At 40.7% G+C, this 14,147-nt stretch overlaps 1 protein-coding gene across 5 annotated transcripts in view; it reads left to right on the top strand.

The window, feature by feature from the left end:
- The window catches only part of POGZ (pogo transposable element derived with ZNF domain), a 48,362-nt gene extending 34,844 nt beyond the window's left edge, over positions 1-13,518 (top strand). For 4 of the 5 annotated variants that reach the window (XM_004285206.3, XM_004285207.3, XM_004285209.3 and 1 more), the window contains 9 exons: positions 3,923-4,023; positions 4,559-4,705; positions 7,743-7,877; positions 7,993-8,165; positions 8,324-8,464; positions 8,963-9,019; positions 9,224-9,336; positions 9,590-9,614; positions 9,750-13,518. In XM_004285206.3, the coding sequence (XP_004285254.1) occupies positions 3,923-4,023; positions 4,559-4,705; positions 7,743-7,877; positions 7,993-8,165; positions 8,324-8,464; positions 8,963-9,019; positions 9,224-9,336; positions 9,590-9,614; positions 9,750-11,421 (2,564 nt within the window). In that variant the 3' untranslated portion in view covers positions 11,422-13,518. The remainder of the gene's footprint in view (positions 1-3,922; positions 4,024-4,558; positions 4,706-7,742; positions 7,878-7,992; positions 8,166-8,323; positions 8,465-8,962; positions 9,020-9,223; positions 9,337-9,589; positions 9,615-9,749) is intronic. The other variant, XM_033415640.2, reaches the window with a different exon arrangement.
- The last annotated feature ends 629 nt before the right edge of the window (positions 13,519-14,147 follow it).

Below are 14,147 nucleotides of genomic sequence, written 5' to 3' on the forward strand. Positions count from 1 at the left end.
GGATTTGAGTCCAGTCTTCTAGAATATTTCTTTTGTCCTTTAAGGGATTTCTAGTTTGTTTTTTTTTTTTTTTTTTTTTGGATTTCTAGTTTTGTTGAAGAGACAAAAATTATTTAACTATAGGAAAATGTGAGAACAAGACAATATATTTGCTGTAAACATATGCATTGTATGATACCAGTGATAGGTGAAATAGTTCAGAGAAGGGAAAAGATCCTTGTGGATTTCACAGAAAGTAATGCGTAAACTTTTAGGGTCTTTAAATACAAGAAGGATTTAGATGGATGGAAAGTAGTAAGAAAAGATTTTAGGTGATAGGAAACACATAAAGACAGAAATTTTTGCTGCAAATTAAAAATCTTGACTAAAGATGGATTAAATGTTAAGGACATCTATTATTATATGATTTAACTGAAAAGACTCAAGGTGGAGTAAGCTTCAAGCCCAGAATGCGAGTCTTCTACTTTTCAACAGTTCTCTTGTCTCTGGCTCATAGCAGGATGGTTGCGTTAGTCTCAGGAATACAGGCGGATGTAAAATTTTGCAGATGAAGAAGAGACCGTATCTTCCTGTGTCTTTTCTAAGTCTGTTTCTTACAAGACAGAATTGTTTTCCCTTTATATCTCTTAGCCTTGGCCATATTGTCAAGGGAAATGGGATTGCCATGAGTGGCTCAGACTAGTGCTGGTCCACAGAAATATAATGAGTTACATATGTAATTTTAAATTTTTAGTAGTCATTTGAAATAAAGATGTTTTAAAGGCGAAAGTAATTTTAATATTGTATTTTATTTAACTCAAAATAGCCAAAATAAAATCATCTCGGCATGTAATCAGAACTTTAAAATTAATGAAATATTTACCATTCTTTTTTTTTTCTTTTCTTTTTAAATCTGGTGTGTATTATTACACCACAGCAAATCTCAGTTTGGGCTCACCACATTTCATGTCTTCACTAGCCACATGTTACTGGTGGTTACCATATTAGACCGTGGAACTTTGGGCTAATCATTTGTGAGTAGAGAAGATACTGGAATCAAACATCAGAACACTACAGTATAGTGGCAGAGTAGCCAACTTGGTCTAGGTTAGGACCCAAAATTCTTCACTGTCAGTCATGGGAAGCCCAAATAACTCATCTGAATCCCCAGTGAAAACATCTACTTTTATACAGAATCTGGTGGGGTGTGTTTTTGTTATTCCACTTATATATGTACTGTACATAAAAAGATAAATTTTTCCTAATAGGAAACAGTGCAGCACCTCATCAGTCTTTTTCTCTTGGCTTACCACTCTTTTATCCTTGACTATTAATTTTTGAGTATCTTATGACTTAAAATTTACACTGATGAAAAACCTGAGAAATTGTTGATCCAAACAGGTAAATACCGTTTCTGTACTTTAGTATATATCAATCTTATTTTTGGATTCTTTTGTAATTCCCCTTTTTTTTTTTTTAAATAACTCCCTTTTTTTTGCATCCATGGCAGATCCTTCATTGAAAGTAGCTTATTTTTTTTGTGTTAATATTTTGAGACCAATTGTTTTCTTTTTAGTTTTGAAAATTTCTTTTCCTTTTATTTTCTGAAGTGTTTTTAAACTAAATTATAGACATAATGATATTTCACTCTTAAATACTTCATTATGTATCTCTGAAAAGTAAGGACATTTTAAAATACATAGCCATAGTATGTTTGTCAAGACATAACAGAATTCATCGTAAATGTTTAATATTATGTATCTTCATTTTCAAGTTTCCTGAATTGTCTCCAAAACATCAATGGATTATTATATTTAATTATGGTAACAGTATAATTTTTAATAGCATTATGTTTTTCTTCACACTTGTTTAAAGACAATAGACTAAGGAAGAGGTAGGGTTGAGGGAAGGATGCTTCAGGGTGATTAATTGTGTTCAGGTGTCAGGAGGGTTCTATGGAAAAAGACTGAAGAAAGGGAGAACCACTTGCTTGATAAAGTCATGGGATACGTGGAATGATGAGATTGGATGAGCCTTAGAAAAGGCATAAGGAATCTGTCCTTCCAAATTTGGAAAACAGGAAGCAAAAGCTGTAGTAGTTCATGCCTGTTTTCTCAAGGCAGGAGACTATGGTAGGTGTTAGGGAGATGAGAGTGATAGTGCTGGGAGGGACAGTGTTAGGTTGCCACTTTGGAAAATCAGTTAATTCTTCCTCTTAAATCTTTTTTGACATCAACTCCAATAGGTGTGAAAGGTTACTAGAGATCTCTTAAATCCACTGATGCCTTTGGTTCCTTTCTCACTGATTTTCTTTGTATGAGATAATATATATAAATCTTAGCATGGTGTTTATGCATTAAAAATTGCTTAATAAATGTTGTTATAGTTGATGTGTGAGACCTATAAGAATAGAGCGGATGTATAGGTTGTAGGAAAAGCCTTTGAGGGTAAAAGAGATCGCCCAGGGAAAACATAGAGAATAAGAAAAGCCTGGACAGAAGGTTGGGAAACACCAATGCTTAAAAGTGTTCTAGAAAAGAAAAAAAGATTAACAAATTGAATTGAGAAGTAAGGGGGAAGAAAACAGGAGAAAATATTGTCATGCCACTAGTTACTGTTTCCCAAACATGACATGCAATACCATGCCTTTGCTCATGTTCTTCTCTCATCTCCTCTGTCTGGCAAACCACTCTTTCAAGGTTCAGCTCGTATATCAGCTTTTCCTCATTCTAGGCAGAATTTTTAATTTCTTTATCTTGTTCTTGTTCTTTATCTTATCTTGTATCTAATGTACCTCTAGGAAGTGGTCCTAAATGGGTTGCAGACACCTTTGAGAATAAACACAAAACTTCCCAGAAAAATACACATTTTACTCTTTTGCAGATAATTTCAGGGGCTACCTGGGTTCCCTGAGACCTCTTCCCTGGACCCCAGATTCAGACCCCTGGTTTTGTTTTTTATTTCAGCTTCACTCATTTGGGGGTACGGGGCAGGGGTTGGACATTGTCCAATAAATAAGCGCTTAGAGCTTCAAATTTACAATTTTCATGTTTGCAAAAACTTGAAAATAATTTCAGTAATGGTAATAAAAATGCAAATAACTATCATTATTTTGCCTGTATAATTCAAAATATGTAACAAAACTTTTGCCAAAAATTTAGAACTGCAGCCTTATAAAAGCTTGATAAAATGGCTAATTTTAAAGTTTAATTATCTCAAATTAGTTAATACTGAAATAACACAGTAACTCATAAGTCAAGAAGTTCTGTTCATATTGTCAGTCTTTTAAGGACAAATCCTTCTTTGTCCTCATTTAGTAAACGTTCAATAAATGTTGAATTATTCATAGGAGATAATCATTGTCTATCCTTGAGCAGAGGGATGAAGTAATGTAGTATTTTAAAAGAATTCATTTGGCAATGGTATATAAAGAATAGATACTGTATTGGAGAGATAAGGAGGTATTAGAAGCCAGCTGATCAGCAGTAGGAAATCATATGGGCTTCTACCAAGTTTCTGCCTGTGAGAATGCAGAAGTGACAATTCCTTGATGCATTTTGAAATAATGGTGACAGACACGGGTTTGGAGTCAGATAATGCCTAGGTTTTGAGTTCAGGAGGAGGTGGGATGTGAGAAGGGAAATGATGGGAAGCAGGAGGATGCTGAATTAAGTTAGAGTAGATGGTAGAATATTATGTTTTGTAAAGAGTTCAAAATCTAGAATGGAACTTTGGTAAAGAAGTCTGAGCTAGAGACAGAAGGATAGTTTTAATCAGCAGCACAAATGTTGAGACAGAACCATTTTAAAGAAAGACTAGAAGAGACTTCATAATTTACTGACTATTGAACATGAAGATATAGGAGTCAGAGAAAAAGATTATGAGTCAGCAGGACTTTGGTCTTATTTTCAGGTGGATTTATTGATTATTTTTCTTCTTACAGCCAAGTGCAAGATCTGTGAGTGGGCGTTTGAGAGTGAGCCACTGTTTCTCCAGCATATGAAGGATACTCATAAGCCTGGAGAGATGCCTTATGTTTGCCAGGTATTGCCTTTTTCTCCAGGGAGATTTAGCCATTTTGCTCTCAGGCTAAATACAAAGAATCCACTAATGAACATTGCCCAGTACCTACTGCACACACTCAGTTTTAGGAACACTGAGGAAATACAGAAGAAATAGTGAACATGGGTTCTATTTTCAGGGTTTCCCATGCAGGAGAAAAACATAAAGGAATATCTGCATGTACCCAGCCGAGGAACCCAGTCTGGGAACATATATATACCTGTACTAAGGGAGTGTCTGTCTCCTGAATGTGCCCGTTGGAGATAGAAAAAAAACTCTACTCCTCTGTCAGAATATGGACTGTTCTCAGACTTTCCTGTCTTTCCCATTTTTATCTTATTTCATGGCTGAATTTATCACCAACATAGCCCTGCAATAAACGTCAGAAAAATAATCTGATTTCTATACATTTAGGAAAAATTTTTTTTCATATCTTAACATTTTTGTTGCTACCTCTTTTTTAAGGCCTCAGTTGTCCACTTCACTCTTAGCTTATTTTCCTTCTTATGTGACTCAGGTGTGTCAATATCGCTCCTCACTCTACTCTGAGGTAGATGTCCATTTTCGGATGATCCATGAGGATACTCGGCACCTGCTCTGCCCTTATTGCTTGAAGGTCTTCAAAAATGGCAATGCATTCCAACAGCATTACATGAGGCACCAGGTACCAGGCACCAAGCAATTTCCGTGTTCTTATTTTTTAATTATGGATACAGGGGCCAGGACTGAGCTAAGCAAATAATTTTGGTAGAGAAGATACCATGTGTTTGAAAAATTTATTGAATTCCAGTGATGTGTGCCAGGCACTGGGCTAGATGCTAGAGATTTAGTGGTTAAACAGGACAATTAAACAGTACAATAAAGCAAGAAGAATGTTGTGTTAGGGGAAATACAAGATGTAAAAAAGAATGTACCTATTCTGGGAGCCTAGTAAGGCTTTTAGGAAAGGGGGTGTTCAAGACCTGAAGGATGAGTAAGGATGAGCCAGATGAAGTGGGATAGAAGGACAGAATGCTCTCAAAGACAGGGAAATTCAAGGAATTGAAGTTCAGTGTGGTTGGCGTGTGTAGGGTACAGGAGGAGGTTGGAAGTTAGGGAACAGATCATGGAGAATCTTGTAAGCCATATAAAAGGAATTTCAACTTTTATTATAATAAGTTGTTGGGAAGCCATTAAAGAGATTTTTAGTCCTGGAGTGATGTGTTCAAATTTGCTTTTAGTTATGATTGCACTGGCTGCTCTAAGGAGAATGAATTGAAGGAGGTTGAGACTAGAGTTAGGGAGACAAGCCAGAGGCTTTTTCAGTAGTTGAGATGAGAGATGATAGTGGCTACGGGCTTTTGAAATGAGGACAAAGAGGATAGAGTTGAGAGATATTGAGAAGATAAGTGATATCTATGATTTAGAAATGGATTTAGGTGAAGGTAGTGAGAGAGTAGTTAAGGATAGTGCCCAGGATTCTGTCTTCGGTAATTGGATGAATGGTGGGACTGTTTATTGAGATAGGAACACTGGAGAAAGTAATTTTTGAGGGGAGGATTATAAGTTTGGATATTCTTTTTTATTACTATTATTTTTTAAATTTTTGGCCATGCCATGTGGCACACGGGATCTTATTCGTTCCTGACCAGGGATCAGACCCACACTCCCTGCAATGGAAGCATGGAGTCTTAACCACTGGACCACCAGGGAAGTCCCAAGTTTGGATATTCTTGACTTAGCAGTATCTATGGACATCAAGTATAACTGACTATTAAATAGGTAGTTGGATATACAGGTCTGAGGCCTGGGAGAAAAACCTGGATTGTGAAAGGTACTTAGGAATCATCATTATATAAATAAGTGGATTTTAAACTTGTAAGTGCTATGCTGCACCCCCATCCCCCACCCCCCAAATTGAGAATAAGGTGAAGGCTTAGGACCATTGAAGTCTCTATCCACAAGGCCAGGACCATAGTCCTGGAAGGAAAACAAGAAGAGTCTTGGTGTCAAGGAAGCTGAGGGGACAAAAGTATTTTGAAGAAAAGAGTGTGGTCAAGTGTTGCAGGAAGGTACCAACAAGGTAGAAACTTTAGAGGCCAGCATTTAATTTAGCCGTTTTGTTGGTTAGCAAGGTGGAAGTCAGATTTCAGTGGGACAGATGATGAGAGGTAAGGAAATGGAGACAACTTATTTAAAGAAATTTGTTTATGAAAAAAATAATTAAAAAATAAATTTGTTAGGGCTTCCCCTGTGGCACAGTGGTTGAGAATCCACCTGCCAATGCAGGGGACACGGGTTTGAGCCGTGGTCCGGGAAGATCCCACATGCCGTGGAGCAACTAAGCCCATGAGCCACAACTACTGAGCTCGAGTGCTGTAACTACTGAAGCCGCCCGCATGCCTAGAGCCCGTGCTCCACAATAAGAGAAGCCACCACAATGAGAAGCCTGCGCACCACAACGAAGAGTAGCCCCCACTCGCCACAATTAGAGAAAGCCCGTGCACAGCAATGAAGACCCAACACAGCCAAAAAAATAAATAAATAAAATAAAAAATAAGTAAATTTGTTTATGAAGGGGAGGACCAAGGGTGGTAGATCCAGGAAAAGAGGTAGCAAGGGAGAATTTGTTGTTGCTTTTGTGTTTTGTTTTTAAGCTGGAATAGGTATGCTTTTGTTTTAAAATACTGCAGGAAAGGAGCCACTGGAGGAGAAGAGTGAAGGTACATAGGGAACAGAAGAGAGAACAAGATGGGTGGGTGTACCTGTGCATAACATCCACATGTGTGCACACGTGCCCTCACTCTTACTTGTAAGCAGGCACTTCTTAGGCTCACAGTAGTGACTGCTGATAATCCACCACTAATGCATTTCCATATAGTAGCGTGGAAATTATCACCTGTGACTCAGCTGAGGTTACAGAGAGAGCCTTGCTATCCTAGGGAAGAAAATCATAGACATGTCGTATTTCAATACTGGGCAGATTGAATCCTCAAAATGGCCTTGGAGGGAGGCATATCTGTATGCATTGATGTGTTAAGAGGAAAAAAACAGCACTGTGTAGAAAGGACTATCATTTTTGTTAAAGAAAGAGAAAGGAAAACAGGTGGTGATTGGAGATGTATGTGTTTGCTATATGGTTATATGCATAGACTATCTGTGAAAGAATACCCAAGAAACTTGGTAACAAGTTGTTTCTATGGAGAGGGACTGAGGGTTGGAGTTGAAGGCAAGCTTACCACATGAAGGAGTACAGAATAAAAGTATGATTTTTTTTTTACCACGTACATATTTATTGTATTTTTTAAAAAATAAGAATATCCAGAAGTAGTAGCACTGTCCATCCACACTGTAAAGATAAAGTAGTAGGGGCAAGTGAAGCGTAAGCCACTCAGCCAAATTGTTAAAGCAAGTCAGCGGGAGGTGGTTTGAGGACCTAGTTATTCTGACTTTGAGTCTGCCTTTCTCTGGGAGCATGGGAGGTGATGATTCTCACCACCCAATAATAGGTTTGTAACTTTACTTCAAAATAAATAAAGTTATATAAAAAGATAAAAAAATACTAGGTTTGGTGTTAGGTTGTGTATTTCTCTTTTTTCCTCTGTTAAATTACCAACAGAAGGGTGGGAAGAATACGATTGGCAATGATGTACCTTCTCCTCAGGGAAGAAAATTCATTGGGAACCTTTAAAGGATTCTGTCTCTTTTTATTCCCCCTTCAGAAGAGGAATGTTTATCATTGCAACAAATGCCGGCTGCAGTTTCTCTTTGCCAAGGACAAAATTGAACACAAGCTTCAGCACCATAAAACCTTCCGTAAACCCAAGCAGCTGGAAGGTTTGAAACCAGGCACCAAGGTAAAGGGTTTGTTGACATTCCCTTTACAGATCCAAGAAGGGGAGGAATAGAGATTTTCCGTGTTCTGAGGTTTAACGTGGGTAGTGTCTAATTATCCCTTCCCTTGACTCACAGGTGACAATCCGGGCTTCCCGAGGGCAGCCACGCACTGTTCCTGTATCCTCCAGTGATGTCCCTCCCAGCACCTTGCAGGAGGCAGCACCACTGGCCTCCTCAGCGGACCCTCTGCCCGTCTTCCTTTATCCCCCTGTCCAGCGCAACGTCCAGAAGAGAGCTGTTAGGAAAATGTCAGTGCCTTCTTCTGGAGGCTGGGGGCCGGGTGGGCACAGTTATTCCTGATAGCTAGTGTAATCTGGTAGCCTTTTAGGTAGTATCTGTTGTCTAAATCGCCTACAATTTAGGAACCCCTGAGGCAGTAATAAGAATTTTCCTTGTTTCTTGACAGGAGTGTCATGGGCCGGCAGACATGTCTGGAGTGCAGCTTTGAGATCCCAGATTTCCCTAACCATTTCCCTACTTATGTTCACTGCTCTCTATGTCGCTATAGTACCTGCTGTTCTCGAGCTTATGCCAACCACATGATCAAGTAAGTCAGGATTAAACCAATGTTCCTATCTGGGATTTCAGGTTCTCCAGAACTCAGTGCATTCCCTCCCCTGCTTCTGGGGTTTCCTTCTTCAACTTTTAGAGCTGTTTGCCCACCTGTCCTAGCAGGTAAGAGGCCAGACCCGGCTTCATTTGGCTTTGATGGTCTGTGCTCTGATTTTGTAGGACCTTGCTACCCAAAACGTGGTCCAAGGACCAGCAGCACTCATTTGGAGCGTCTTAGAAATGTAGCATCTGACCCTGGTCACCACCACGCCACCCCCAACCAGAATGTGCCTTTTAATAGATTTCCCCCCACCCCCATGATTCGTTTGCATATTAATAGGAAATATTAATGTGATAGGAAAACAGGCTTGGGTTGAGGTTAGGATTGAGTGAAGAGGCATATCTTTTGTTGGGGCATTGTCAGTCGCTGGTGATCTCTAGTTTAGCAAGCAGAACCACGTAACTCATACCACTTTTTGTTTGTCTTCCTCAGCAATCATGTTCCACGGAAGAGCCCCAAGTATTTGGCTTTGTTTAAAAATTCTGTGAGGTAACAAAAAACTTATTGATGGTCTGTTAATTTATCAAGTTTTTACATTAAATCCCTTTTAATATTTTGGGGGGTGGATATATGAATTAATTTGACAGAGAGGAGAAAGGAGGGACACTCTTTTTCTTTATTAAGCCTCAAAGCTTAACTCTCTCTAGTGTCACTGCTACATTTGTCTTATATACTCTTGACTCTCTTTCTTAGTGGAATCAAGCTGGCCTGCACTTCATGTACCTTTGTTACTTCTGTTGGAGATGCCATGGCTAAGCATTTGGTATTCAACCCCTCTCACAGATCCAGTAGCATCCTGCCACGGGGTAAGTAGGAGAGATGGGGATTAGGGAAAAAAGCTAAGGATACAGGTCATACCATGAGTCTGGTGCATCTCTACCTGGCCTGACCCATTCACTGTTTAGATACACTTCACCAAATTGGAAGCATTCTAACCTGAAATTTATATAAGACTGGGAAGACAGTAGGTTTGCTTTTTTGATTGAAATCTAAAGAACTCTTTGGAGGGTTTGTTTCTTCACTGAGCTAACACTTTTTTATTGTCTTTATTTCCCATAGGACTCACTTGGATATCTCACTCAAGGTAACAGAAACTCGCTTGATGGTTTAATTTCTATTTTATAGTATGTTTGGTCTTTATTATTACTACTACTACTATTATTATTTCATTTTTCTAGTTTAACTGAGCTTTTTCCTCCTCTTGTTGCTAACCTTTTAGGCATGGCCAGACTCGTGACCGAGTGCACGACCGGAACTTGAAGAATTTGTACCCTCCTCCTTCCTTCCCCTCTATTAAAGCTGCCACTGTGAAATCTGCGGGGGCCACCCCAGCTGAGCCTGAAGAGCTACCAGCTCCCATGGCCCAGGCACTCCCGTCACCAGCCTCAACTGCAACCCCACCACCAACCCCCACTCATCCCCAGCCTTTAGCCCTTCCACCCTTGGCTACGGAGGGGGCGGAATGTCTGAATGTCGATGACCAGGATGAAGGGAGCCCAGTCACCCAGGAGCCTGAGCCAGCATCAGGGGGTGGTAGTAGCAGTGTGATTGGCAAGAAGGAGCAGCTTTCTGTGAAGAAGCTTCGAGTGGTACTGTTTGCCCTGTGCTGCAATACGGAACAGGCAGCTGAACACTTCCGAAACCCCCAACGACGCATCCGGCGTTGGCTTCGGCGCTTCCAGGCCTCACAGGGGGAGAATCTGGAGGGCAAATATCTGAGCTTAGAGGCAGAAGAGAAACTGGCTGAGTGGGTGCTGACCCAACGTGAGCAACAGCTACCTGTAAATGAGGAGACCTTGTTCCAGAAGGCCACCAAAATAGGACGTTCTTTGGAGGGGGGGTTTAAGATCTCTTATGAGTGGGCTGTGCGTTTCATGCTACGTCACCACCTGACTCCCCACGCTCGGCGAGCTGTGGCCCACACTCTACCTAAGGATGTGGCAGAGAATGCAGGACTCTTCATTGAATTTGTACAACGGCAGATTCACAACCAGGACTTACCCTTGTCTATGATTGTGGCTATTGATGAGATCTCCTTGTTCCTGGATACGGAGGTACTGAGCAGTGACGACCGAAAGGAAAATGCCCTGCAGACAGTGGGCACAGGGGAGCCTTGGTGTGATGTGGTGCTGGCCATTCTGGCAGATGGCACTGTCCTCCCTACCCTGGTTTTCTACCGAGGACAGATGGATCAGCCTGCTAATGTGCCAGACTCTATCTTGCTAGAGGCGAAGGAGAGTGGCTACAGTGACGATGAGATCATGGAGCTGTGGTCAACCCGAGTGTGGCAGAAGCACACAGCTTGCCAGCACAGCAAAGGCATGCTTGTGATGGACTGTCATCGCACTCACCTGTCAGAAGAGGTGCTGGCCATGCTTAGTGCCTCTAGCACTTTGCCTGCAGTTGTCCCAGCAGGCTGTAGCTCCAAAATCCAGCCATTAGATGTATGCATCAAACGAACTGTCAAGAACTTCCTGCACAAAAAGTGGAAGGAGCAGGCTCGGGAAATGGCAGATAGTGCGTGTGATTCTGATGTCCTGCTTCAGCTGCTTCTGGTCTGGCTGGCTGAGGTGCTTGGTGTCATTGGGGACTGTCCAGAGCTAGTTCAGCGGTCCTTCCTTGTGGCCAGCGTTCTGCCTGGCCCTGATGGCAACATTAACTCACCTACAAGAAATGCTGACATGCAGGAGGAGCTAATTGCCTCCCTAGAGGAGCAGCTGAAGCTGAGTGGGGAACAGTCTGAGGAGGCCTCAGCTTCCACTCCCCGACCCAGGTCATCTCCTGAAGAGACAGTTGAGCCTGAAAGCCTTCACCAGCTCTTTGAGGGTGAAAGTGAGACCGAGTCCTTCTATGGCTTTGAAGAAGCTGACCTAGATCTGATGGAGATTTAAGTGTTGGGGTCATGAGGGGGTGTGGAGTGGGGGTGGGAAAGTGTTAGGGAGGGTAGAGGTAAAGGGGGGTATACCAGGTGGGGGTATTTGGGTTATATTTTTTAATTTTATGCCACCACTCCCCCCTGATGTTGACTTATACATCCTTGTGGATTTGTGGATTATTAGGAAAACCGATAGTGATCACGTCTGAGCCGATGAGCTGGTCCTGGCCCTGTTGGTCATTCACTTCTGCTAAAAACAGGTTTTTGTGACTTTTTTTTAAATTTAAATCACTGTGCTTGGTATTTTTCTGACAAAATCAAGAAAAAGGAAAAAAAAAATCTTTCGTGGGCGAATGTTAAATCTTTTGTTTCCCCTTTTACCTCAACTGTATCATAGTACATCTGGGTTTTGTTTGTTTTACTGTGTGGCCAGTGTCTTTGGGCATGATGCTATCCAACCATTGTCAATGTGAGAACATTTCTGAAGATGGGAAAGACAAAAATTGTAGCTCACAAACTGGTTTATTATATATATATATGGATAAAAAAGTTTTTTCATTGTGGTCTTAACACTTTTATATAAAAATGAAAATGGAAAAAAAATCCCACTGAACTCTCTCTTCCTTCTCCTTTCTTTCCTTCCCTCTCCAGAGATGTTGGTTTCTACAGCAACTCTAAATATAAAATTGTGGCTTTAAAAATGCATGAAACCACCTTTAATCGTCCAGAATGATGAGTAGATTTTTTCCCTCACCACCCTCCCTCCGACAAAAACACAACAAAACCAATATTCTTTGCACCTGTGATCCTTGGCCCCCTTCCCCATTCTCACACCGTCACTCTGGACAAAGGATCATACATGGGTCATTAGCAAGCAAGAGGTACTGAGGTGATCACACAGAACCTTAGGGTGGAAGCCATTCCCAGTGTATGGGTCTTCATCCTGCAATCCATGGGGGCAGTCCCTGCTTTGTTGAACTTCCTCCTGTTAAGTGGACAGCATACCTGTTCAAGGGATCACATGTCCGCCAGCCAGCAGCTAATTGTGCAAGAAGTTGTATTGAACTTTAAAAAGACCACTTGTTGAAATTCTGCTTACCCTGTGGCTTTCCCCTATTTCTCTTAATGCTTAGAGAAGAATCTGACATGAAGAAACACATAGGGGTGTGCACAAAGAAAAAGACATGAATCTTTATTTTTCACTGCCAGCTTCAAGGAAAGAAAATTTTTTCTACAATTTGCATGAGGGATTTTTTTTTAATTGTATGTACTCAATGGCTATAAACTGAAACGTACTGTAACACACAGAGAAAAGGAGCAAAAATCCAGGTCCACCTTTCCCACAACTATACTATACTTCTGTCCATCCTGAGGCTTTCTGCAACGTTTCCCTCCTGTGAGCCAAGGAGGCAACCTGCACAGGCTTGTAAATGGTTCATCTTTAAAATGTACATAAGTGGAACATTTAAAAAAAATGAGGGGAAATGGATTTATAAACAATGTGGTTTTTTTCTAGGTTACCCTATTTGAGCAGGCTTTCACAGACTGGGAGATGCTCAAGATGTGATGGGCCTGGTGGTACAGGTGTGACATTTGTTACCACCTGTTTCTCCTCATCCGTTTTTTTTTTGTGTTTTTTAACTCCCAGCACACTATAATATAGTGAACTGGAGTATTCCCCTCCATAAACAGCTTGGCCAGCTTTGTGAACCCATGGCATCTGAAAACTGAACTGAGGATCCACCTGGGCTTCTCTTCCCCAGCTTTTTGCCTGATGCCATTTTGACAGAATATGGACTTTTGAGTCAAAACTTTGCCTTTCAGAAAGTTCAAGAACTATGGTCAACGCTATCTGCAGTGACTTAATCCTTCTCTTTGGTAGTCTCCGCAGCAGCCCCAGATTTAGCAGAGCTGGGTTCCTGGCCTCTGCACACTGTATGACTTTCTCAATGGGTAATTTTTTTAAGGCCATAATACCAACAGTGGATCAGCTGGGTTTTGGCCAGGAAGTTACCTTTGTGGATTCTGCCCGCATGGCTTCGTAGTATAGGAAGTTTTTTTTGTTTTGTTTTTTATAATTCAGTTTAATCAATAAACAAGTATTTATTGACTACTTTGTGTTGAGACTGAATGTGTGGAAGATTCAAATTGAAAGCTGACAGTTTTCTTTGGCTTGAATTTACTAGTTGTAATCATGGGTAATACAAGTGGAGGGGTTTTAATTTCTCTCTCAGCTCTCACCTCACTGAATTTCTATACAGGCATACCTTGGAGATACTGTGGGTTGGGGTCCAGACCACTGCAGTGAAGCAACTATCATAGCAAAGCGAGTCACAGTCTTTTTGGTTTTCCAGTGCATGTAAGTTTATACTATAGTATATTAAATGTGCAATAACACTATGTATGTCTAAAAAATGATATACCTTAATTTAAAAATACTTTATTGCCAAAAATGCTGACCACCCTGAGCCTTCAGCAAGTTGTCATCTTTTTTTGCAGTAGTAACGTCAAAGATCACTGATCACCATATCAAATAAAATAATGAAAAAGTTTGAAATATTGCAAGAATCACCAAATGTGACATAGACACAAAGTAAGCAAATGCTACTGGAAAAATGGCACCAAGACTTTCTCAATGCAGGGTGGACACAGACCTTCAGTTTGTAAAACAACACTGCAGTATCTGCAAAGCATAAAAAACAAGATATGCCTGTAATAGTTTTGGGGTTTACTGCCTATACT

This window comes from Orcinus orca, chromosome 1 (assembly GCF_937001465.1).
Source record: "Orcinus orca chromosome 1, mOrcOrc1.1, whole genome shotgun sequence".
NCBI lineage: Eukaryota > Metazoa > Chordata > Mammalia > Artiodactyla > Delphinidae > Orcinus > Orcinus orca.